This window comes from Leptonotus elevatus, chromosome 4, assembly GCF_054856555.1.
Source record: "Leptonotus elevatus isolate MCC_2025b chromosome 4, RoL_Lele_1.0, whole genome shotgun sequence".
Lineage (NCBI taxonomy): Eukaryota > Metazoa > Chordata > Actinopteri > Syngnathiformes > Syngnathidae > Leptonotus > Leptonotus elevatus.
The window spans coordinates 27,134,067-27,161,762 of record NC_141242.1 but is presented as its reverse complement, the minus strand read 5'-3'; the positions used below and the strand labels follow the sequence as shown (position 1 = coordinate 27,161,762).

The 27,696-nt window shown below is 41.8% G+C and overlaps 1 protein-coding gene across 7 annotated transcripts in view; it reads left to right on the top strand.

The window, feature by feature from the left end:
- The window catches only part of LOC147176438 (membrane-associated guanylate kinase, WW and PDZ domain-containing protein 2-like), a 324,669-nt gene that overhangs the window by 268,770 nt on the left and 28,203 nt on the right, over nucleotides 1-27,696 (top strand). For all 7 annotated transcript variants that reach the window (XM_086072679.1, XM_086072680.1, XM_086072678.1 and 4 more), the window contains 5 exons: nucleotides 568-625; nucleotides 4,679-4,800; nucleotides 8,759-8,941; nucleotides 22,203-22,717; nucleotides 26,146-26,314. In XM_086072679.1, the coding sequence (XP_085928805.1) occupies nucleotides 568-625; nucleotides 4,679-4,800; nucleotides 8,759-8,941; nucleotides 22,203-22,717; nucleotides 26,146-26,314 (1,047 nt within the window). The remainder of the gene's footprint in view (nucleotides 1-567; nucleotides 626-4,678; nucleotides 4,801-8,758; nucleotides 8,942-22,202; nucleotides 22,718-26,145; nucleotides 26,315-27,696) is intronic.

Sequence of the window (27,696 nt, the reverse complement as noted above, 5' to 3'; positions counted from 1 at the left end):
GGTTGGTCGTGGTAGGATAAACATTTCATCATCTTTTGGATTTACCCTTGGACGTGACAAACAGTCACACAGGACAAGTGAACTTTATAGAAAGGGCCCCAACAATTTGAGTTTAATTAAAAAGGCTGAGCTATTTTTTTGGTGCGCACAATTTTCTTTCAATTTATTATTTTCCATACGAATTGTTTTTTTCCATCTTGTAACAATACATGCGTTGCTACGCAACTGTTAATCTGTGTTGTGTCATTATTGTTGCTCAAACACATGACTCCATAAGAATCTGGGTTCTTCTGATGCAAGTCCAAATTTGTCAAATCTTAATTTAAAGATCTATTTCATTGTTATCTCACTTAATCTGATAAGTGGGTTACAATAATCAATATTTATTCCAATTCCCCACTAGAGTACAAACACAAATTTGTTTTATTTTCTGAGTATCGACTACTGTCAAGGAAATATGACAGTGATGCGTGCTGTCTCCTTTTAGTGGCCTTAGTGTTTTGTTTTGTTCTGCTGCTCCTGCCATAAACTGACTTAATTTCACTCATTTGTTTCCCCGCACCTCAGAGCTGCCCTACGGCTGGGAGAAGATCGATGACCCCATATACGGCAGCTACTACGTGGAGTAAGTCGCAACGGCAATTCCATTGTTTGCATTCTTATGAATTAGAAATGATGTTTTGTTCTTGCTTGTCTTTGACATTTTAACTCTTCTTCGTCAAAACTCTTTCAAGAGAATTCTAATCTGCACTAATTATCAAAATGTGAAAGACTTAAGCTGCAATATTTATAGAGTGGATTTTTTTTTTAATGCCCTTGGCTGTAGTCACAAATCGCCTTGAGGACTTACCGGTTTTGCAGGAAATATACAGTAGCCTACAGGTGCATCGCAATAAATTTGAATACATAAAAGTTTATTTATCTCAGTAGTTGAGTTCAAAAAGTGAAGCTTGTATATTATACAGATTAATTAAACAAATAAGGAAATACTTTTCAGAAGTCAGCTATAAAGGGTCCTCGCAACCATGGCTACGTTGGGGTACTTGCACGTTGGGGTACTGGCATTTTGGGGTAATGTCACATAGGACAAGAACAAGTAAATTAAAATTGTTTTTGCTAGTATATGTGTGTGTGCAAAGTTTCATGAGTATTCAGTAAAATATTACTTCTGTAAAAGGCCAAAAATGGTGCGCAATTCCTAAAATCAATTCAAAATGCCGGACTTCCTGATAGATTTAGCATCTGGTGACTAAACATTTTTTTGTAGGTCTTAAGCTGATAGATATGGCTCCCAATTTTCACAATTCTAAGTGAAACATACAATCGAGAATGCATCGGTAAAATTGGAAGAAGGCGCTATTGAGCCATTTATTGAAAATTGTACTTAAAATCTCTAAAATATTGATGTTCATGACAGGTCTGATGTGTGTGCAAAGTTTCATATGTTTTCACCCATGTCATGTTTCTACCCTCCAAAACGGCATCAATTTTCTTTGCAAACAGTGCATTGCCATAGCAACAGTGTGCAACGAAATAAAAAGCTTTTGATATATTTTAATGTTAAACATCTTAAGATTAAACTCGGCAACTTTGGAGACAATCTGTAAATTCTGGAGGAGGAGTTTGTTAAATTATGACCAACAAAGACCCCCAAAAAATAGTCATTCAAAAAAGGTAAATCAAAATGGGGAACTTTCTGTAAGGTTTAGCATATCATAGCTCCAAATGACTTTTTTGTGCGTAGAGGGTTGTTATACAGTATATGCCTCTAAATATTGGTGGCTCTAGGTGGAACCTAGAACCGAGAATACTTCGTTAAGAAGCCATTTTGATCTAAAAGGTAAAAAATGGCGCACAATTCTCAAAATAAATAAAAAATGGCGGACTTCCTGTTAGGTTTAGCATATGGCTCCAAAAATGTTATTTGTACGTCTTGGGCTAATAGATATACCTCTTAATTTTCACAAATCTAGGTGAAGGCGTAAGTATGGCAACTTTAAAATAAAAAATGTTTTTGCCAGATCTGATGTATGTGCGAAGTGGTGAGTTTTCGTTCATGTTTAGTTCCTCAATGATCCACGTCTTGATGGAAATAATGATAACAACAGCTTGGACCTTGCAGCGTTCCCTGATCAGGCACTAATTATTAACTAAATAAGCGCAGAGCTGAACAGTATTTTTAAATTACAAGGCCAAAGTGGTCAAAGAGCATGAGTGTTGAAAATATAGTAGCAGTCTCAAATTGCAGCAATGGAAGGTATGCCTTGCTACTACTAAGTTGTTTACTTATATGAGTGGAATATGAATTAAGCAGCAAAATCCACCCATTTTTATTCATCTCAGGGGGCGGCCATTTTGCCAATTGCTGTCCACAGAAAATGACATCACAGTTGCTCAGGGCACAGGAAACAACCAATCATAGCTCAGCTTCAGTAAACATGTGAGCCGTTATTGATCGTTACCTGAGGGCTGATCAACTGTGATGCTGAACTGTGTTCAGTCGAAAGCAAGCGGCGCCCTCTGAGATGGATAAAAACAGAAGAAATTTGCTGTTCAATTCATATTCCACAAACATTATATATTAATCAGAATGCCGTGTTTAGACTAGTGAGGCTGCATAGAACATATAGTCAAGAACATTTGAACAGTTTGAACTCCTCTTTAAGTCATTTCACATCAATGATCTGAATATATGACTGGATAGCCGATAGCCCATACACGCCCGTGCAAACCGTTGACGTGACAGGGCGGCCATCTTGCTCCTCCTCTCTCTCTCTCTCTCTCTCTCTCTCTCTCTCTCTCTCTCTCTCTCTCTCTCTCTCTCTCTCTCTCTCTCTCTCTCTCTCTCTCTCTCTGTCTCTCTCGAGCAAACTACTGTATAAATTATACAGTATACAGTACAGGCCAAAAGTTTGGACACACCTTCTCATTCAATACTATGCTTTATTTTAATGACTATGTACATTGTAGATTCTCGCTGAAGGCATCAAAACTATGATGACAACTATAACAACTATCGAACACATTTACACAGTTATGTACTTCACAAAAGAGGTGAAAATAATCAAATAAATACATAAATTAATTGCCACCCTTTTCTCTCATTACTTTTTTGCACATTCATGGCATTCTCTCGATGAGCTTCAAAAAATAGTCACCTGAAAGAGTTTTCCAACAGTCTTTAAGGAGTTTACAGACGTAAGAATGCCAAAAGTATGCAAAAAAGTAACCAGAGCAAAGGATGGCTATTTTGAAATATCTATAATATAAAACGTGTTTTCAGTTATTGCACCTTTTTTTTGTTAAGGTCATAATGCCACAATAGTTCATACATACTTTTGATGCTTTAATAAAAATATATATTTATACAAGTTTCCTCCTGCAAAAATCATTAAGCATATCATTTATACATGTATTTCTGTTTCTACTAAGTACTGTCTCAAATGTTCTACAATTTCAATATTGTAAATGGATGGTATGGTATAGGATCGTATGCAGAGAAACGTTTCTTTGTAAGAGCAATATGGCATCCTCGCGGCTTCAAAAGTCTTGGCCTATCGGCTATCCAGATATTTTTTCAGATCAGTGTTTCATACAAACTCCAAGTGAAGGTGGTTGCACTGAAGGCGTATTAAGGCATACTTAAATCTGTCAAGTCATCTTTATTCATATAGCACTTTCAAACAGACGCAGCTGTCACAAAGCGCTTACAGACCACATATCATAAAACATTAACAATGCAATCATAACAAACCAACAAATCTTTTTTTCTATTCCTACGTACGCATTTGATTTTTGTCGCAGTTATAAATAAAAGAGGAGATTCATTCTCTTTCCAACAGGTGATCAGAGACGTCATGGTCACAGCATGCATGACATCCCACACGTCTGCTACAAGCTAAGTTTGAAAGTAAACAAGCAGCGGTAGCGTCCATTGATGAGTTACAAACATACAGTAAGAATGTTTCAATTCTCCAGTCCCATTTGGATCCGCTCACTTCCAAGCGCAAAACTCTAATTTCTCTCCACATCTCACATACACCTCTGCATTTCGCATTGATGTTCCTCTTCTCCACTCGCCATCCAACCAGCCATACCAGCGCGGACTGCCCAACAGTGCCGACATGTCTCCTGAGCAAAAATCAGGCTGCTCCCTATTTACTGGCGCAAAAAAATCTTGAAATGTGCTGGTTGCAAGCATGCTGTCGAAGAAAGCGCAACCATCAAGCACTGATACTCTCCTTTAAAAAATGTTCACGGCCAAAACTCTGAGAACAATCCACTCCACAACATAAAACACAACATGACAACAAAAGACAAAAACACAAAAAACAGCAGAACTCTGGAAGAGCTCCTAAGCACGGTTGCCAACTCTTGGTGGCATCTTGGGGAAATAAAAAATCTGTAGCAAAAGTACTATTGAAAATTGTTATATTTACAGTGATGTCACTTAACCTTAATGCTGTTGAGACCCTGGAAATGGAGGATAATGTGCATAAAATGACTGTCATTACCTAAATGGTATATGCCATGTTGTGAAAACACTACAATTAAATCCTGTTTTTTAAAATCCAGTGTGGTGGCATAGAAAGGCAAAAATCATAAGAAAAAAAATCTCTCTGAACTTGACTGCACTGTATTTCTATTATTGTGTCCTAATATTCAATGTTCTTTGCAGTCACATCAATCGCAGGACTCAGTTTGAGAATCCAGTCCTAGAAGCAAAGAGGCGCCTTGAGCAGCAGAGGCAGATGCAGAGTCAGGGCCTCTCCGCTCTCCCGCTGCCAACCATATACAGAGGTACACTGCATGCTGATATCACGTTATGTGGGACAGTTGCAAACAAAACTCAAAGAGCCTGCCTGAGGTTTACATTTACAACAGACACTAACTTCATTGCAGGCATAAACAGATGTGGAAGCTGATCTGCTAGCCTTGTGCACCAAGAATTGCGTTGAAAAAATCAAAAATAATTAATCTTGCACAATTCCATCCAAACGTGGACAATACTGTTAAGTAGAAGCATGTTGATTAGTTTAAACCAATGGGATGCATCATAACTGAGAAGAACTGTGGTGGCTCATTTTGCATCTTTGAAAGGCTAGTGTATTATGGGGTATATGCCACGGAGGAGGCCGGACTTCCAACTTCCTGGTTTTCACATGTCAGCTTTGTATGTGGGCCGTGTACTAGTTCTTGTGCTTCTGCCCTTGTGCTTCTGCCCTTGTGCTTTTGCCCTTGTGCTTCTGCCCTTGTGCTTTTGCCCTTGTGCTCCTCAGTTGCGCATTCCCGTCGACGGGTGCAAGTGTGTAGTGTGTCTGTCTCAGTTGTCCAAAGCATTCCAGAGAGTTGGCGGGCGCAGGTGTGGGGGTGCAAGTGTTGGAACGCAGCCATCAGTGGCAGTGTGAAAGTCGGAAGTCCATGGCATCTACCCCATTGTTGCGCATAGGACACATAGGCAAAAAAAAATTTGAGGCGACAGCGAGAATGAATCTTTTCGGCTTGCGTTAACATTTTTTATGAGCCATATTAAGCAATGCAATATTGGAGCACCTGAATGATCTAAGGCAGGGTTTCCCAATCCTGGTCCTCGAGGGCCAGATATCTTTCAGGTTTTAGATTTTTCCGCCCTCCATCACATCTGATTCTAACGATCAGGATTGCTATCAGGCTTCTGCAGAGCTTGCTGATGAGCTGATTATATGAATCAAGTGTGTTGGAGGACAGAGACATCTAAAACCTGCAGGACTCCAGCCCTCGAGGACCAGGATTGCGAAGCCTGATCGAAGGGCTGACTTGGACCGAGTCACAAGAAGGGTTCATGTCAATTCACCGATGACAACTAGGACTCTCTGCCAGCTGTTTTTGCTGGTGGTCTCTCAAAATTTCAAAATCATGTTTTTCAGGTTGAACAGTTGCATCCAATTCCTACACATTTGAGACGAGTTAAATCAAACAAAATAACAAACAGAATGATTGTTGCAATAGATTTATTTTCGCTAACATAGTAATTTGTTTGTTTGCCTCTGCCAGTTCCATCACTTCAACAATTTTTACACCTGTTGCCAATTATGTGGTAATCTTCTAAGGTGGTGGACACGCCCACCAAGGCGCACAACATGTTATTTATAAATTTGATAGATTTTTATTCGATTAGCTTAAATCAAAAACATCATCACAAAATTGTACTGGAAAACAAAGCCAATGGAAATTATGTAGGCTGAACACGTAATTTCGATTTTTTTTAAATCCAAAATCATCTAGGTTAGTAATCTGCAAAAATGGAATGGATGTGAACAGCAATCCTTTCATTTGTCAAGGCATTTCACCTTTTATCCCTCGCTTTCTTGTTTTTTGGTGGCATTCCTTGATCCAGATTTTTTTTAGAGCCGAGCGGGCAAAAAAAGTCCCTGTCACCAACGACACCTGGGAACAACAACAACCCTCATGTAACCACCCCCAGGGGACACCAGAGACACCTAAAATTTCACACCTAAAATTTAGAATTGACGAAGCCTTTTCGACCATTTGCGAAATGTCTTCAACAACTAAGAAAAGCCAAGTTATCTCCATTCAACTTTTGCAAATAACTCAAAGAGATAAACTGGAGATGCAGATTGCACTGTTATCAATTTTTCATGCAACTGTGTCCACTGTCCATAATTTAAGGGGCAGCCTTGGTGAAAAAGTTGCAGTGTCACAATGTATGGGGTCGAATGGAGAGAACAGCAGGCAGGTGGGTGCTTTAGACAACTGAGAACATGATCACCCCAAAGGCCCCCCATTGAGCTGAGCCAGGCACCGAGATAAAGAATGTGCTAGACCATTCCAAAATAAGCGCTGAATGACTCACTAATGTTCAGGGAAAGTTGCACAAAACTGCCACAATATGCAGCAAAGTAATCAGAGTGAAAGAGAACTAATTCTACACACACACACACAACACCACCACGATGCCTCGGTTGAAAAAATGCTTTGAGATATTTTATGTGCACTTGAACTGTACAAGAAATACCTTCATAGTAGAGAGGCTTGAAGGCTTTGTCACCAATTCTGTTCATAACATTCATGGACAGAATTTCTAGGCGCAGATTGAGGGAGTCCAGTTTGGTTGCCTCAGTATTGCATCTCTGCTTTTTGCAGATGATGTGGTGCTTATTGGCTTCTTCAAGCCACAATCTCCAACTCTCACTGGAACTGTTCACAGCCGAAAGTGAAGCGATTGGGATGAAAGTCAGCCCCTACGAATCTGAGACCATGTTCCTCAGTTGCCCTCGTCGGGTCGGGTATGAGATCCTGCCCCAAGTCGAGGAGTTCAAGTATCTTGGGGTCTTGTTCACGAGTGAGGGCAGGATGGAGCGAGAGATCAACAGGCGGATCGGTGCAGCGTCTACTGTGATGTGGACTCTCTATTGAGGTAAAGAAGAAGCTGAGCCAAAAGGTGAAGCTCTTGATTTACCGGTCGATCTACGTTCCCACCCTCACCTATGGTCACAAGCTGTGGGTCGTGACCGAAAGAACAAGATCCCGAATACAAGCGGCCGAAATTAGCTTCCTCCACAGGGTGGCCGGGCTCTCCCTTAGCGATAGGGTGAGAAGCTCGGTCATCCACGAGGGACTCATAATCGAGTCATGTTGAGAGGAGCCAGTTGAAGTGGTTTGGGGATCTGGTTTGGATGTTTCCTGGACACCTCCCCGGACAGGTGTTCCGGGCATGTCCCACCAGCATGAGACCCAGGGAATGACCCAGGACACACTGGAGAGACTATGTCTCTCAGCTGGCCTGGGAACATCTTAGGATCCCTCAGGAGGAGCTGGTTGAAGTGGCTGGGGAGAGAGAAGTCTGGGCTCCCCTCCTAAAGCTGCTGCCCCCGCGACCTCGGATAAGCGGTAGTGGATGGATGGTTTGAAATTTGCTATGAACAGCTGTTTACTTGACGTCTAATATGTCTGGCCTGGCGACATTTTATTGATTTTAACAATTTGGCACAAATGAATTCATAATTGAAATAGCCCTGGTCTAGTGTTCCATATCTCACCTACTGTAATATTATATATTACCTATACCTTTACGTATTTGATCAATAATAACAACATAGGCTACATTAAAATAATAAAACTTCTTAAATGAATTTAATAATATTAACATTAAATATATTAATAATAATGCGTCAGATTTATATAGTGCTATTGTGGACACTCAAAGACACTTCACAATGGATACCATTATTCACAAACTCACACTTTCACACTGGTGGTGGTAAACTACGTATGTAGCCAAAGCTGCCCTGGGACAGGCTGACGGAAGTGTGGATTCCAGTGTGTGCCTACGGCCCCTCCAACCACCACCAAACATTCACGCCATCCATACAACAGTGTGAGTGGCACTGTTCAATTTGTATTCAGTTGTAAACGACCTGTTTTTGCATGTTTTTTTTTCTCAATAAACAATTGCATTTTACCTCAAATTGTCATTGTACTGTTGTTTTGTTTTGTTTTTTACTTGATATTTGACTATTTGATAGATTTCCTTGACCCCATATATTTGACACCAAATTCACCATTATTGCTATAACAGAAGCAAAGATATGAGCCTCTTAAGTACATTACTGCCATTTAAAAAGAAAGAAAGAAACTATGTTATTTATATGACCCTTAGGCACTTCCATTCCATGGCAAAGTTGCATCATGAAATAAAGTCAAAAGTCGCTAAACCTCTCTACTATCACCTTCAAGCTTCTGTTTGTCTCTCTCGCAGAAAAACCACTGTTCACGAGGGACCCGACCCAATTGAAAGGCACGTTTCTGTCTACGGGCCTCCAGAAGAGCAACATGGGATTTGGCTTCACAATAATTGGAGGCGATGAGCCCGATGAGTTCCTGCAAGTGAAGAGTGTCATTCCAGATGGGCCGGCTGCTCAGGACGGAAAGATGGACACAGGTACTTCAAAACTGTCTTCAAGTCCCTGCAAAGTGAAAATAAATGTCTTCTACATTTGATACACCACAGAGGAGAGTTGTTTAGAATTTGAATGATTTAAAAAATCTGCACGTGTATAAAATGTGAAAATTATGAAAATCTAGCTGTTCTTTGTGCTCTCGAGCCATTGAGGTGCTCTAAAGCAGTCAACCCAGCCCAAATCCCTAATCCACACACTGACGGTCAAGTTGGACAAATTTTAGCCTTCTCGCTCATTCGCCTTCTCTCTACACACACTCACGGCCAACAACGAGGCGCTCTGAGGCTAGCGACCGGACTATCCAAAGGGAAATTTATTTTCAGGCATAGCTTGCTAGCCAACTGCATAGCGTAAAATGCCACAGATAACCGCTGATGAGAACGAATGTTCTCAAGTTCTTATGCAGTGGGGGAGGGGCAACTGTCACTGGGCACCGTTTCAGCCACGCCCCAAAAATCAGGAAGACTGAAATAATGGACAGCTATATTTCCGCAATTTATTACTAAATAGTTAGCAATTATTAACTTAGTTAACTATTAAATAAGTTAACTATTTACTAACAATTATCTTCAAACATGTACAGTATAATGTGTTTAAAAACAAATCTCTGAATTAACTTTACAGGATCTTTCAATCTTAACCTAGATATAGAACAGAATCTAAATTTAAACACTTCATTGTAATGGGTGTTGTGTTTGGTTGTGCTAATACATATTTATCTTCGTTTTCAGTAATGCGGTCGGTCCCAGTAGGAAAAAGCATCACAATTAGGTTGAGCCATGTGGTGTCATTTTGCTAACACACTGAGGTTCACCCTCCAAAATAGAATTCACTCCATGCAGTATGCTCTGTATTGATTAGATTCTAATGCCAATTTTAAGGCCACACCCACAGTTATACTTTTTGTACATGGGTCCTCTGATGACAACATTTTGAAGTTACGCCATGCAATGAGCCACTGTAGTGTGCACAGGAATGTAACAAGACATTGGCATGGGAAGGCAAGTTTTGATACAGCCATACTAACAGGAGTACTGTGTTAAGTACAAATTCGGCTGATGTTGCTGTCATAAGAACGGAATGCCTCCAAGGTATTAACTGCCAAAAACTTGCATTTATCAGGAAAAAATTAAAAAAGTTAACAATTGGGCAAAACAACAGACACAAAATGAAACACTGACAAAAATCTGACAAAAACTGACTCAAATCTGACAAAAACTGGCAAAAAAATCGCAAACATTTAGACATACTTACATTACTAAACTAAAATAACATAACTAAAAAATATGACTAAACAAAAAAAAAAGCAACATAGTTAATAGGTATATTAACTAGTTTACACGGTGTTGTAACATCGGAACAATTACATATTTATTTTTGTTCAAACAAATATGATTTGTAAGTAAAGGCAATCTTTTCTGCGACATCCTGTCAAATTTGATGAAAACGTGTTGCAGTTTACGCAGATACATATTACTTCCTCCCCAACACATCTGCTGTCCTCCATGATCACCTGTTCTGTTTCTGTTTGCTTCAAATTAACCAGTTAAGGCGAAATAACGTTTCTATTGCCTGAATGTAAACTGACAAAAATTCACTACACCTTGGGTGAAAATAATGGGGGGGATACAGAAATACTAGATCTGACTAATATATAAAGTTCAACAAATCGAACCCCAAAAAAAGGCAAAATATCTGCCCAAAGAAGACAACTACCTGGAAAAAAATGACAGAACTTGGACAAAAATCAAGCAAAAAAATAAATAAAAATACAAACATACACAAAAAAATACTAACTAACATACAAAATCTAACAAAAACTGGCAAGAATCTGATACTTACCTTGGATAAAAACCAACAATATTCTCAAAATCTGATTCAAAATATGTCTTAATCATTTTTAAAAATACAAAAAAAATGGCTAAATCGAAATCTGGCAAAAAAATAACCCCCTGACAAAAGTAGGGCATAAATAACTAACAATAATCTGTAACCCCCCCCACCCCCCCACCCCCAAAATGTAAAATAAAAATGTCAAAATATGTGGTTGCAGGGGCAAGTAGGCATGCTCAGTTACGGCTTTAATTGCTGTTTTTCATACAAATATTTACTGTAATTATGACTTTACTAATGCATCAACATGAATTAGTGATTGGCTCGGCTGTATTCCAAGATATGCACACATTCAATTACAGTACAATATATTGTAAACCGACACTTGCCTGTGTTTGTTTACAAGTTAATTAGCCTGCATTGTGCTTCTTGATCATGTCACCTCAATTTCACCAGAGTTTTACTATGGTACGGGTTCACAAACTGGTTATCAGTGTGGGCCCCTTGTACCTAAATGTATTTGTTCTTTTACTACACAGTAAATTCTGTAGAATGAATTTGACTCTATTTATAGTAAATTTGACTCTATTTAGAGTGTACTTTATTCATCTAATAAAGCCCCCCATCTTCTGCATCTGTTGCCAAAAGCTTGTTAACTTTTGAATATTTTTACTCTTGCGAGTCAAGTAAAGTTCATGAAGTGAAATTCTGTAAAAGCCCATGTGATGGAAGTTACAGTGATGCTGGCTAATGGACGACAAAAAAAAGTGATGGAGGGGCTAGGAATTGGTGTTAAAGGTGCAAGACAGCAAATATTTTTTGTTTGCAAACATACCGTTCTGTTTTCACTATCTGTACTTGTGTTAGCTGTAGAAATGCATTAACAAGCATTGTTGTTTTATGGGCCCAAACCAGTCTCCCTATTGACTGTTACTTTGTCGTCTCAATTAACACACAATGGACGTGAAGCTTTATGAATTTTGTTCTGTCTTTGTAGGGATTAAAATGACGCGTCATGTTAGATGTCGTAGTATTTGTGTCTCACCTTGCACACCATATGTAATAACCTCCAATTAGTGCCTTGAGATACAAGTGACCAGTCGTACAGTCGTACATTGAGATATGTGCACTGTATGTGGCAAGCAGCAGCTTAGCAGATAGTAAACATCTCTTCATAAAAGGGGCATTTAGCCCTCCCATCTGAGGTACATTGTCAAACTAAACATAAAACAAAGAGAACTACATGTGTCGATGTCCGGTCCTCGAGGGCCGGTGTCCTGCATGTTTTAGAGGATTTCCCTTCTCCAACACACCTGAATCAAATAATCAGTTCATCAGCAAGCTGTACAGGAGCCTGATAACAATCCTGATCATTGAGTCACGTGTGTTGGAGGGTAGAAACCCCTAAAACATGCAGGACTCTGGCCCTCGAGACCAGACTTTGACACCTGTGGAATCGCAAAGCTTTACCTTACAATCCTTGTTCCTGTTAGATCCTTAATTCTTCATTAAAGCGGGTGCTGATTTTATAGCAGAGCCATTTGCATGCATGTTTAATTAACCTTACAGCAGTTACTAAAGAATTTGCCCAAATTTGGAAGTCTGCTTTTGTTCCCCCATTACTGAAAGGGGGTGACCCTCGTACTGTATTTTAAACTAGTGTTTCTCAACCCCAGTCCTCGAGTACCTCTATCCAGGCTGTTTTCCATGTCTCCCACAGCCAACACAGCTGCCCATCATTATCAGGTAGAGCTTGCTGATTAGCTGATCGTTTGAAACACCTGTGTTGGTTGAGAGAGAATTGGAAAACAGGCTGGATAGGGGTACTCGAGGACCGCGGTTGAGAACCCCTGTTTTAAACAACTATCGACCTATTTTGAATTTATCAGCACTGGCTTACATTTTTGAAACTCTTGTGAGTGATAATAATATAAACAGCATCCATACAATGTCAATGTTTTTAACTTGGCTATTTAAATAATTTATTGATCATTTCATCCAAAATGTTGTGTTTTGTGAATTTTAATTTGTCTCACTCTGTACTGTATATTTGTAACTTTGTGTTCTGTTGCTGCTGCCTGTCTTGGCCAGCTCTCACTTGAAAAATAGGTTTTTAATTTCAACGGGACAAACCTAGTTAAATAAAGGTTAAATGAAATAAAAAAAGAAAAGTCCCTTTATTTAATGGTAAGCGCCGTAGATAGCCTAACATATAACGCTTTTAGCAATGGTGGATATTTGAACACAAACAGTGGGGCAACACATGTAGACAGACAATATAGACAGACTATATAACAATACTAAGAGGCGTTCTCTACAAACAAAAACTAATAATTGTGAAAGCCTGTCAAGTGTGTATTATGTTTCCCCACCCAGCTCGTTAGCATAGTTAGCAAATTTGAAAAGCTCCAACGCGAGCCGGATGATGGTGATGTTTGTCAAAGTCAGAGCGCTCGTGGCTGTTTGTGCTTTGCACTCCTGTGAACTCCCAAGCTGGCCTCATGCCCAGTCTCTCGCTCGCTCACTGCCTAAACTGCTCGTTTAAGCCTTCTTCCTCCATCCTCTGTTCTTACATTTTCATGCCGTTCTCCATCTCTCTTTAATATCCTTTTTTGTCTCTGTTACTTAGACTTCATTGTATCTCCCCATCTTTTCACTTGTCCTCTGCTTTTTCAGCCTCTGTATGTGTTTTTCTTCTTCATCATGCATCTATGCGCTTCTTGACTTTTATTCCTCCTCCCTTTGTCCCTCCTTTCACATTTGTAAGATTTTTCTTCTTCGCCCTCTCTCAAATTTTCTTTCTCCGCAACTTGCTGCTCTCTCCTCTGTGACATTGCCAGAGCTGCTCACAGGCGCACACACACACGGGCGTTCCATGGCTGAGATTAGCTGGCCTATTTGAGCTGAGCGACATTGCTCTTAGGGATTGTGTGTGATGATGCATGTGACATGTATGTTTGAGTGTGTGTGTGTGCGTGGATACGCGGTGAGGGCCTCCAGCGGTGTGAAGTAGAGGATTTAAGGCGGCCGCATTTGTCATGGCACTGCAACTTTAAATCAAAAATCAAAAATGTGCAGACATAAAACGACTGCAGAGACCATGCAGTGTTGCCTTCATGAAGTATTTCACTCCCCGTACATCACCTCCGTTTTTTCTAACTCTTCTAACTATAGTCAGAAACACTAGAAAGATTGTAGTGTTCTTTATTTAACGATTACATCTGTTCGCGGTTGCTCTTGCCATTTATAGCCACCCTAGCTAATCCAGTAAATTAATGATGATTATTGTTCACTGCCATTTATTTCCTTTCAATGCTAAGTAAAATTCAAGCAAATCTTGTGTTGAAATAAACCTGTCTGGTGAATAAATTTAAAAAAAGATGCGTCTGTCTAGTCACAGCAATTTTCATTTAATCATTTCATCAATGAGTTAAGAGTAAACTGTTTTCTGTCACCCAAAAAATTAATTGATTTGACGTTTTCCCATTCCTTAGCAGTCAGTAGTAGAGCATGGGTTGGTGGATTGCTGACCAAAAAGCAAAGAAAACTTTTTTGTGAAAATAAACATCGAGCAGAAAGGGGTGCTAATATTTTCTAATTTCTCAAACTGTTATTTTTTTTTGAAAATATAAGAAAGGGAAACTCTGATATTGAACATAGTGAAATGCATTGTGGGAGCATTCAAATCGACATTATCATTTGAGGGAGTGACCTCATTGTTTTCAGCACATTAAGACTCACATGTCCATAAACAGAAAGTGGAAGAGAGAGAGATTCACGTTTTCAAACTGGAAGTACAGTCACTATTTTGAGTTTGTCGGCTAAAAACAAAAATGTTTTTGTTGCACACACTGTTCAGTCGGCAGTGTTATCTATGTAGTTTCAATAACACTGTCCGCCCAATTTTTTTTTTAAATGGATCGCAGGGCAGTACGCATTCAAAGTCACACCAGATTGTGTGACTGCAGGAGGTCCCCAAATTTAATTGGCATATTTATGAACATTATACAGTGGCACCTCGGAGTTTGAATGTCTTGGAACTCGTACAAATTGGACTTCAACCCAAAAATCTGATTTAAAAAATGCCTTGGAGTTTGAACTCATTTTCGGAGTTTGAATACCCAAGCAAAGCAAGCTAAGCCAAGCGTACCTTGAAAACGGGTAGCCGAATGAAGCTGAGCAAAGCCGAGCAATGCCGAATGCTCACGTTGCGGTAGTTCAGACGATGAACTGCTCATTTCCAGTCAGATCGTTAATACTCTCAGAAGTGCTGCATACTCGTTAGTGCATTTAGATTTTTCCACGACAATTTTCTTTGCCATGGCTCCAAAGAAAGACAACAATGCCAGTGGCGGCAAAGAAAAACAACACAGTGCTACGAACCACAGTAGAATTAGGATGGAGATTATCGCGCCGTTGTAACTACCGTGACTACTTCTGTAAATACTGGCACAAGGACCCCCCTTAGCTGTTCAACAACGTGCCTGACATTAAACAACACACGCAAGGACCCAATAGTAGTCTAACAATATGCCCAATGTAAAATGCACAAACTCAGCACTAAACTAAAGCTAACATTAACATAGCATTTATCATCCACTGATGCCATCACACCACAATAAAAAAGGTAATGTATTTTTTATTGTTTAAATACTGTACAGGGTGTAAATGTAAAAAACATAAATAGAAATTAAAATAGGAATTCTCTGGTTTTGGAGCTTGGGAACGGATTAAATGTAAAAAAATGTTTCGGAGGTTGAACAATTCGGACTTTGAACACATGTTCAAACTCCGAGGTACCACTATACATTATGAATGTTAAGTTGTAACAGAACGGTTGTTTACGCTGAGGTAACACATAATGCTAAATTGAAGATGATCACAGAATAAGTTCAAAGTGCCTGGTACGATGCTATGTTCACTTTGTGTAAATCGATGAAACATCACAGAGCTCCCAGTATGACACATAAAACGACCTATTAGGACAGTAAGTTACCCAGCTAACATTAATAACAATGATCAAGATAAACTTAGCGAGTTATGTATGACGCAAACAATTTTAAAAATACATGGACTGAGCAGACACTGATGCAGGTTTACATCCGTCGACAACAGAGGCAAAAGCTTGCTTTTAGCTCATTCAGTTGCTAGGTTAGCAATATGATTTAAGCCTAGCCCATTTTAGCTACTTTACAGGCTCTTACCAAATACAGGCTCTTAGCAAATGTAGGAATGCTTGTTTGTCCGGGAGAAATTTAGCTGGGGCTGAGGCTGTCCACACTATGTAATCCATTGAAGACATCGCTCCACTTTGTGGATTCCTCGTGTACGATTTACACAATCTATGGGCACATCGCTTCACTATTTTTGCTTGTTGGAGGTTCATAGCTTGTTGGAACTCTGTTTGGTATGGTTTTATTGAATCTGACAGAGGTCTTGTGAACCGATTTTACAAAGGATTTCAATGGAGTGGATACGAGCTTGATGGATATTGGCTGTTAGGATGGTGTGGTTTGCGAAAGGTCAATTGTGACTCATAAGGTTTCGGCCTAACGGCAGCGATATATTCTTTATGCTCTGTGGGAACATTGGCCGTTTCTCAATATCAAGAACACAGAGTATGTTCTTGTGACGCAACGAATAGGGTCTTGGTAAGCTCAGTCTCAAGAACGTACTTCCCAAGCACGCATATCTTGCTGGCGTATTTTCATAATTCATCGCAGTTTTATCATGTGACGAGCTTTCAATGAATTTGTAGTACTATGTTGATGTTTCAAAATGTGTTTGTAAAACATAAATGGGTTAAAAAAAACATACTTACGTCCTTGTGATTTCGTGAGACGACATCAGTACTGTTCCAATCGGATGTATGCATAAGCCAAGACCACACGAAATTCCCGGATGTCGTTCTTTTTTGTTAGCTTAAACCAAGGATCCATTAGTTGTTGCTTGGTGAAGGCTTGGCTGAGAAAATATCCCAAGATGCATTTCGTACTTTAAGGAACGAATGGCAGCGAAGGGGCATCAAATTTGTTATTTTTCTTTCTTCTTCTTTCATTTCCGGCAGACTAGGCACGGCAGTCTAGTCATTTTTTACACAACTTAGTTTAACAACTGCAATTTACAATATTATATATAAATATATTAATATATATTAAATGTGATTTACTATATATTTAAAGATAATTTTTATAGATGTACCACAATTTCAGAAGAATCAGATCAAAACCTGCAACTCACATCGGTGTCTTTCCGGAACTTTTTTTTCCCCAATATAATCCTAAATTGGATAAATTCCATGTATAATTTTAAATGATACTTTTTTCATATATTACTCGTAATTATATAACATCTAGTCACGTGGTACATAGTTACGGCAATGCATCAGAACCAGGAAGCTTGCAGTAAGAATAACATCCGGGTATTCCGTCCGTTCTTTGCTCGGCCCTTATGGCTTTTTGCGTACTTGCAATTGGAACAGTACTTGGGCTGCGACTGATGACGTTTCAAGACATCACAAGGACGTAATTATTTATTAAGTTATTTGAAGACTTCAATAAGTGATCATGAAATAAGAACGAATAAAGACTCCAGCGAAGTGTTATTCAGGCATCGCTGATGTGCATCGTCCCTGCGTGCATGCTTACCGCCACATAAAGTCAGATGAGGCTTTTCATAGTTCCACCCGAAGGGACGTGCAACCTTCTGCTGCATTGTGCACGAGCCGCGATTCAAACAGTTGCGCCACGCATTTGTCAGCGTGTCAATTGTGACATTCCCACAGAGGCTCTCTCTGCAGATGTCATACTGTTTGTACGAGATGTTCATAAAGATTCATTGACCTTCTCCCTCACCTTTGTGTCTCTCTCGTGCACTCGTGTGTGTCATCTGCAGGCATTACCAACACACTGATATTGTGTTTTTATGAGACACTTAAGCGAGACAGCATGTTGCTTCAACACGTCGCGGCAGATTTTTATGTGAGCGCTCCCCAAACACAATGCGTACCAGACTGCACAGAAAATCATGTTTTTCTCATATCATTTTACTGAGAGTAGGCCGTATGTCTTCTGTTTTGAAAAATGACAAGATGGCTCATTACATCACATCCTTCAGCATCTTTTTCCCACACTTTAACAATATAAACATGACATGGTAAGAAAATAAAGAGACACATTTTAGGACAGTGAAGCAAAATCGTATATTCTCATGTCAGAAAGAGGCATGTTATAGCTTACTGCATGTCAGCGAAATCAATTGCTAACACAATTTGAATTTAAATGCAGGATCCCTCTGCTGGTTGTAGAAAAATACTGTCCTATGAACAATGCAGTACCAACAGCACTGTATTGCCTTGACTTAGAAGTTCAAGCCACACCCACTTTCCTGAAAGAAAGAAAGTGGGTCTGAATAGGCTTCCATTGAATACTGTTCGACCAGTTCAAAACGAACCGTGCAATCAAATTTGTTTTTTTGCTGTGATGCATTCTTCATGAGCAACGTCACTCTTCGGCAGTGGAAGTAACATTCTAAATGGCGAGCTGATGCAGTCATTAAAACCCCAGCTGCACTGGAAGCATTTATTTGAAAAGAGGAACGTGTAATAAGACCAATTCTCTAACAATGCCAATTATTCTCCGTAGTGAGAAGTGAAGCCACCGGCGCCCATTTTACATTGCCAGTCATCAAGGCCACCTTACTTGAGTTCATTGATTTCTCCACAGCGTTTTCACTTTATTTTCTGCCTCTACAGCATAAATGCCATCGTGTATGGCATATGGTTGTTCAAATAAGACTGTGAGAAGCGCTTACATGCCATATGTGTTTGCCAACTATCACAACTTCAGTAGGTCCAAAAAATGTAGGAAGTGCCCACAAGTCGCTTTTCTAACATCACGCCCGGTCTTTGCTGATTGGTTCTTTCCACTGTCTGTATGGTCAGGTTTGCCCCGCCTCAGAAATGTGCTTGATTGCGACTGGCCAAACTCCTCGCTGTATCAGCGAATTAGTCTGGTTTCCAGGCTAACTCAAAACACTTCTATTTCAAAATCATTTTCCCCTTTGAAATAACTGGAAATGCAATTAATTCATCCCAGGCTTTGTCCTCCTTCTGGAGTGCACAACTTGGACACAAGGTTACAGAAAAATAGAAAACAAATTGAAAATAGAAAAATAAAGAAGAGCTTCAAAACTAAGTGGCTGAGTAAGCTGTAGTAATATTAGTTGTTTTTCAGAGAGGATGAATAATATATGCCTCTGATATTGTTCTATTGTTTGTCTACAAGTGTTGCTGTATCATTTATAGTCAAATATCAGTGGCTTAAAACGTTACAAGATGCTATATGTTAGCACATCTCAAGCCCAAGATTACACCGCATGCGTGTGCATTGTGTCTCCGCTCCGCTGCGTCTTGACTATGTGCTCCGGACACGTCCATTTTATGGACAAAAGTCATCGTCTGCGCACAGCTGCGATGCGGCAGCTCCGTCGCGGACAACTTTTCGCCGTGTCTTGCGTGATTACGTGCGATAATGTGGCATTAAAAACAACGATAAACACACTTTTGTCTGTGCTCAATAGAGAAGCAGAAATAGAGGATGACTGGAACCTTTGATTTAATCTAATTTGATTGAACCTTTTGCCTTTTTTGGGAGGGAAGGATGTGCCGTGTCATATACTATTTTGTGGCTTTCCACCTCCAATATAAACCTCTCCTCGTCTATGTTCGCTGGTGTTCAAACCGTGAATAAGCACCTGGCCCGTTGACTCCAGGCCTGGCTACGCCCATTATGACGTTTACTGACATGATTGCGAAATAGGATCTAGCGAGTGTTTTATTCTGAAAAGTAACCGGAAACTTTATTTGGAAAATGCGTCTGTTTTCCTGTCCCGCTGAATGTGTTCTGTGCTAGTTTGCCATTTGACGGATGCCTCGTCCGGCAAAAATAGAAAATAGGTCTATTTGTGCGGGCGGCCTCCGGCACGACGCAGCTACTCCGCAGTCGATCAGCTGTGCACACGCAGCCGGTGTAATTTGAACAAGGTTATAGAATGGAAACGAATCGGCTGTGCCGACGGAGCAGAGCGGAGACGCAACGCACACGCAGCCGGTGTAATCCCGGGGTAAGGCATTTTGTATTGTGTGTTTGCATAGAATAGAATAGAACTTTATTTGTCATTGTGTACACATGAAACTTCTCGCAGCAGCATCCCTGCCTTGAGCAAGCACTGTACCATAAAACGACAGCATAAAACAAAGCTAAAAATTTTTTTATTATATACAGAGGTCCCTTGCTACTTTGAGGTTCGCTTATCGCGGATTCACTATATCGCGGATTTGCATTTGGGTCCAAAATTCATGTATTACGGGGTTGATCTTGGGTTATATCTCGCTTTATCGCAGATTTTTCAGAGAGTGTCTAACCCCCCGCCCACCCACACCACACCCCACCTCACCTGGTTTACTGTATTCTTTATGCTGCTAATTTTCTTATTATATTTACAAAGTTAATAAGTGTTTTGAAGGTGGGAGCTCTGTGGTGGCTTCATTATGGCTCAGTAGAAGCGTAACTCGCCCCCTAAAACAAACAAACCAAAATATATATACATATTTTTGGGGGGTTTACGTCCTCTACTTCGTGGAGATTCACCTCACCTATCGCGCACCCGCGAAAAGTGAGGGAACACTGTACATGTAATCACACAGGCTAAAAAGAAAAACAACATATACATACACAACGAATAATAAAATGAGTACCCATGCTGGTATAAAGTACGTTATTTTGCTCATGCATAAGTGCATTTAAGGAGGTTTTACACATTTAATCACCTGTGGATAAAAGCTATGCAGCTTTCTATTGGTACGTGCACCCAGTGTCCTGTATCACCTTCCAGAAGGGAGGGAGGTGAACAGTTTGTGACCAGGGTGCTGAGGTCTTTGGAGATGGAACTGGCTTTCCTTTGGAGCCTGCCATCTTAAATCTCGCAACATGATCCTTATCACCCTCTCTGCTGTTCTCACCACCCCCTGGAGAGTTTTCCTGTCCGCTGCTGTGCAGCTCACAAACCACACCGTGCAGCAATATGGCAGGAGATTTTCCACAGTGGCCTTGTAGAACCTGACCAGCAGGTTTTGAGGGAGCTGGGATTGCCTCAGTTTCCTGAGGAAGTGTAGAGTCTCTGATAGGCTTTTCCCACCTGGTGGCTGATATGCACTGACTGGGTGAAATCAGCCGTGATGTATACTCCCAGGTATTTGAAACAGTCCACCCTTTCCACCTTCTCTCCATTGATATCAAGTTCAGAGTGCTCAATCCAGTTTGATTTTCGAAAGTCTTTTATGATTTATCTACTTTTCTTAGCATTAAGCTACTAGTGCCCATTTAAAGTAATGTGTGTGTGTGTGTGTCTTTGTTTTTTTTGGTTCTTTGTATATGCAACGTGTAATTCTCTTTTTGGGAGTGGCAATAAGCAGCTTGACTCCTGTTTTTCCAGGAATTGAACTGCTACTTGTTGTGAGGGGAGTTGAGTTCACTGCCACCATTAAGTGTTCACATCTCAAATTTTTGTACGCAAGTCAAAGCAAAAATTTGCCAAAGCGCATTGAGCAAAATGGTCACTGAATCAAAAAAGGTTGTTGGAAATCAGTCCTTGATTTCTGCGTGTTCAAATAAAATTCAAAGTTGAAATCTGTGAACAAGTTTGCCAGCTTTTATTTCAGAGTCTGAAAGACATCAGGGCCTGCTTCAATCATAGCATCTGACCCAAAATGTGTCCTTCTCAAAGTACATGCATACATTTATACAGAAACAGTTCCCACCCCCTTCATTGACAAAGAAGTATATTTTGCCCAAACAGACCGAGCACCACATGTGGCATTTCCTGCCAGCCCCCATAAACCCCACACAGAGTACAGCCTTTGAGGAAGAGATTGTGCCCCCCCTTTCATCTTGTCCTGTCAGCAGAGTGAAATACAATTTGAATATCTTACATTCAGTTCTTTTAGTCCACAACAGATGTGGGTAAACAATTGTCTCCCGGAGCCTCCTGGCACCAGGGATTCACGCCATTTGGTCAGACACCTCTCATTTTTATCTTACTTCAATTCCTGGGCTCCAGGGATATTTATGAACGCCCTTTGATATGCAGTTCCCGACACCCCTGATCTGAATGGACACAGAAACCTTACTTTCCCAGGGAAGAGAACAAAGACTATAGATTAACTAACATATGGGGAACAGTTGTAACATATCTAACTAAAATCAAAAACACTTTGAAAAATATAAATTGAAACAGAAAAACAATGTTAATAATCTAACAAGGTCCATTCTTTTTTTTTGTGCATTGTTCTTTTGCATAGCTGAATATAAATACAATATGAGTGATGTTGTGTATTTACATTTCCTCCAGGTGACGTAATCGTATACGTGAACGACATCTGCGTGCTGGGCACCACGCACGCCGACGTAGTCAAGCTCTTTCAGTCAGTGCCCATCGGTCAGAGCGTCACCCTGGTGCTCTGCAGGGGCTACCCTCTGCCCTTTGACCCCGAGGACCCCAACGCGGGGACCAGCAGCTCCATGACGCCCATTGGGATGGAGCATCGCCCACTTGTGGTGAACGGTCGCAACAGCTACGATCCTTACCTGGAGTACCTGTCCCTTAGCTCCCAGTTACCTGCTCAGGCCCTGGCGCAGGCTGGAGCGTCCCATCCAGGTGACACCCACCTGGACGGCTCCTCGCTCCCGCCAACCACGCCCGGCTCGTCGGCGGCGCTCACGCCGCATGACGACAATGTGTCCATGGCCTCCTCAGGGACGCCGGCTGTGCAAGCGGCTGAGCTGCTGACGGTTTCCATGGTGAAAGGAGCGGAAGGCTTCGGGTTCACCATTGCAGACAGCCCGACTGGCCAGCGAGTCAAACAGGTAAGTATTATATTTGAAATATATTTTCTATGGTATTGGTAAGTGGTGACTTCATCTACCGCTTATCCGGGGTCCGGTTGCAGGGGCAGCAGCTTTAGCAGGGAAGCCCAGACTTACCTCTCTCCAGCCACTTCAGCCAGCTCCTCCGACGGGATCCCAAGGCGTTGCCAGGCCAGCCGAGAGACGTAGTCTCTCCAGCGTGTCCTGGGTCGTCCCCGGGGCCTCCCGCCGGTGGGACATGCCTCCTGGACACCTCCCCAGGGAAGTGTCCAGGAGGCATCCGAACCAGATGCCCGAGCCACCTCAACTGGTTCCTCTCAACGCGGAGGAGTAGCGGCTTGAGACTGAGTCCCTCCCGGATGACCGAGCTTCTCACCCTATCTCTAAGGGAGAGCCCGTCTACCCTGCGGAGGAAACTCATTTCGGCCGCTTGTATGCGGGATCTTGTTCTTTCGGTCACGACCCACAGCTCGTGACCATAGGTGAGGGCAGGAACGTAGATCGACCGGTAAATCGAGAGCTTTGCCTTTCGGCTCAGCTCCTTCTTTACCACAACGGACCGATACAGCGTCAGCATCACTGCAGACGCTGCACCGATCCGCCTGTCGATCTCCCGCTCCAACCTACCGTCACTCGTGGACAAGACCCCAAGATACTTGAACTCCTCCACTTAGGGCAGGATCTCATCCCCGACCCGGAGAGGGCACTCCAACCTTTTCCGACTGAGGACCATGGTCTCGGATTTGGAGGTGCTGATTTTCATCCCAACCGCTTCACATTCGGCCACGAACCGCTCCAGTGAGAGTTGGAGATCGCAGCTTGAAGAAGCCAACAGCACCACATCATCTGCAAAAAGCAGAGATGCAATGTTGAGGCCACCAAACCGGACCCCCTCAACGACTCGGCTGCGCCTAGAAATTCTGTCCATAAAAGTTATGAACAGAATCTGTGACAAAGGGCAACCTTGGCGGAGTCCAACCCTCACAGGAAACAAATTTGACTTACTGCCGGCAATGCGGACCAAACTCTGACATCGGTCGTACAGGGACCGAATAGCCCGTATGAGGGGGCTCGGTACCCCGTACTCCCAAAGCACCCCCCACAGGACTCCCCGAGGGACACGGTCAAACGCCCTCTCCAAGTCCACAAAGCACATGTGGACTGGTTGGGCGAACTCCCATGCACCCTCGAGGATCCTGCCGAGGGTGTAGAGCTGTTCCACTGTTCCACGGCCGGGACGGAAACCCCACTGCTCCTCTGAATCTGAGATTCGACTTCCCGACGGACCCATCTCCACTATACACAGTGTTAATGGCGCACTGCTTTCCTCTCCTGAGACGCCGGATGGCGGACCAGAATTTCTTCGAAGCCGTCCGAAAGTCGTTTTCTATGGCCTCACCGAATTCCTCCGATGTCCGAGTTTTTGCCTCAGCGACCGCCGAAGCCGCATTCCGCTTAGCCAGCCGGTACCCGTCAGCAGCCTCCGGAGTCCCACAGGCCAAAAAGGCCCAATAGGACTCCTTCTTCAGCTTGACGGCCTTCCTTTACCGCTGGTGTCCACCAGCGGGTTCGAGGATTGCCGCCATGACAGGCACCAACCACCTTACGGCCACAGCTCCGATCGGCCGCCTCAAGAATGGAAGCGCGGAACATGGTCCACTCGGACTCAATGTCCCCCGCTTCCCTCGGGATAAGGGAGAAGTTCTGCCGGAGGTGGGTGTTGAAACTCTTTCTGACAGGGGATTCTGCCGGACGTTCCCAGCAGACCCTCACAATACGTTTGAGTCTGCCCGGTCGGACCAGCATCTTAACCCGCCATCGTAGCCAACACACCACCAGGTGGTTATCAGTTGACAGTTCCGTCCCTCTCTTAACCCGAGTGTCCAACACATACGGCCGTAAATCCAATGACACGACTACAAAGTCGATCATCGAACTGCGGCCTAGGGTGTCCTGGTGCCAAGTGCACATATGGACACCCTTGTGTTTGAACATGGTGTTCGTTATGGTCAGTCCGTGGTGAGCACAGAAGTCCAATAACAAAACACCACTCGGGTTCCGATTGGGGGGGGGGGGGCTGGGGGCTGGCGTTCCTCCCAATCACGCCCCTCCAAGTCTCACTGTCATTACCCACGTGAGCGTTGAAGTCCCCCAGCAGAACGAGGGAGTCCCCAGGGGGAGCGCTCTCCAGCAAACCCTCCAAGGACTCCAGAAAGGGTGGGTACTCTGAGCTGCTGTTCGGTGCATAAGCACAAACAACAGTCAGGACCCGTCCCCCCACCCGAAGGCGGAGGGAGGCTACCCTCTCATTCACCGGGGTAAACCCTAACGTACAGGCGCCTAGCCGGGGGGCAATGAGTATGCCCATACCTGCTCTGCGCCTCTCACCGTGGGCAACTCCAGAGTGAAAGAGAGTCCAGCCCCTCTCGAGAAGATTGGTACCAGAACCCAAGCCTTGTGTGTCGGCGAGTCCAACTATATCTAGTCGGAACTTCTCAGACTCGCACACCAGCTCAGGTCTCCTTCCCTGCCAGAGAGGTGACATTACATGTCCCCAGAGCTAGCTTCAGTAGCCGGGGGTCGGACCGCCAAGGCCTTTGGCTGCCACCCAACTCATCCAATTCCTTTTGATAATTTTTTATATTGAAATATATTTTCTATAGTATTGGTAAGTGGTGACTTAAAGGGGAAGTCGAGTCAAAAATGTTCTTTACAATGTTCTATGCCCAATCTACATATTCAAATTAATTTATTGCATGTGACCAGAGCTATTGTTTTTCATGCTGTAGCTAGTTCAACATTTTCAAAATAATAATAATAACAATAATGATAATAATAATAAACAAAACAAAAAAAATGGTCAGAATGTATTCATGAAAAAGAATGGATTGGTTTTGGAAATTCAGACCATTCCTTTTGATCATTGATCTCGTCTTCATTTTGGTGAGTTGGAGTCTATTCCTGCTGCCTTTGGGTGACAGGTGGGGTAAAACCAGCCAATTGCCGCTAATCACAGATCACATATAGACAAGCATTCACTCCTATTATTTTAATTTATTTATTTTTTAATGAACCTAACATGCTGATTTTTGTTGTTGTTTTTGTTAAATGGTGCTAGTCGGCAAATAATAAATAAAATACCCCCAAAATATGAAGTGCTAAATTGAAAGATAAACTAAATAATGATACAGCAAAAACTAGAAGTAGAATAGGGAAAGCAGAAAGTTCTGACTAGGCCATACAATAATAATTTGGTTGAGCACAAAATTATACTCCTTTATAGACGGCCTGCCTATGCCTGAATAAGTCACCATGATTCATGTGTTATTTACCCCGAAGTGAAGCAATACTGTATAACCGAGTTTTCTTTGGCCCTCCACAAAAATTGGAATAACAAGTCACAGGCTAACATGAAGCTATGCTTGCAGGTGCTGGATCCGGGCTCGCAGACGGCCTCGGGCCTGATCGAGGGGGATCTGATCCTGGAGGTGAACCAGCAGCCAGTGGCCGCGGCCGGGCACGGACGTGTGGTGGAGATGCTCAAAGAGTGTCCCGTCGGAGCTGAAGCGACATTGCTCATTCAGAGAGTGCCAACAGGTGAGATACATGTACAGCAGTGACATGCAGTGAGGTTTCACAAGGTTTCAGATTCACACACTTATGAGTCAAGGATACATACTGTATATGGAGCCTATATGCCTTAAATTAGCAGCATGACATTAAAAATTGGTACATTTATATTTTTCTGACTTAATATTTGAAGCAGATCTTCAATCTCTGGTTTTACTTTTCCTTTATTAGAGTAATTTCTGGACTATAAGCTGCTACTTTTTTTCACTTGGATTCCACCCTACGCTAATATAAAAGGTGCGACTTATCCATCAGATCACAAGGGGGCGCATTTTAAAGGAAGCACAAGAGCGTCAGGCAGAGCAAAACAAACCAAGTAAGCCTAAATACAGTAGGAGAGACGGAACGAGAGCGAAACAATTTGCGCCCTCATTATGGAAAAGAAAGTAGCAGGAACCTGGTGCGGTAACATTAAAACACCTGCGGTTTACAGTCGGGTGCGGCTTATATGTCTAACAAACTTGGGTATTCCCCAAATTTAGCTAGCGCGGCTTATAGTCAGGTGCGCCTTATAGACCAGAAATTACTGTAATTAGATCTCTTTTCAATTGCTAATCCAGTTTTTAGTTTTTCTTTTTTAATTGGATAGCAACAACAAATTTCTAAATCAAGTCAGCATATCCACAGTAAGAAAGTGGGGTAGTCCATTTCTTGCGAAGAGAGGGGAAAGCAGTTCTTTAAACACATGTATTAACCTCTTGATGTCTGAATTTACTTACAATAAAAAAAAATGTTTATCAAAAACCATCTTTATTCCTTTTTTTTAATGAAAACTTTGAGGGACATGTTCTTGTTATTTGCGTTTTTGACTGTGTCATTCAACAGATACCTGAATTCTATTACATTACCTTAATCGCTCTGCTTTTGTTTCCATTTCACCTCAGTGATGCTCGCATATAGTAGCTCAAATTTTGTCTAGAGCAAAAAAAATAATAAATGAATCACTTTTCTTTCTTTTCTTTTCTTTTTTTTTAATAAATATTTTACGTTGGGGAAGTCGCAAGTCAAAGTCCCATCTACCGTACAACCTGAAGTCACTTCAGAAGTGCTGCTGAAATGAAAGTCCATAAAAAGAAAAAGGTCATCCCAATACTTGAGGGTTTGGAGTAAAAACTTCACCCGTTACACACAATTCGTGGCCTCTGACTGAGGACTCTTCCACCTGAAGGCTTGTGTGGTATTAAAAGGTCAAAGATTCTGGAGCTTTGAGGCTACAAGAAGCCTTAAAATACATTTTACGACATTCTGTGACTTAGCAAGAAAAGGATCAATTGCATTAAAAGGATGCAAAAAGTCCTATGCATTTAAATCTTTGCTTGGTCAAGCTCTGCTAATCATTATTTTCAACC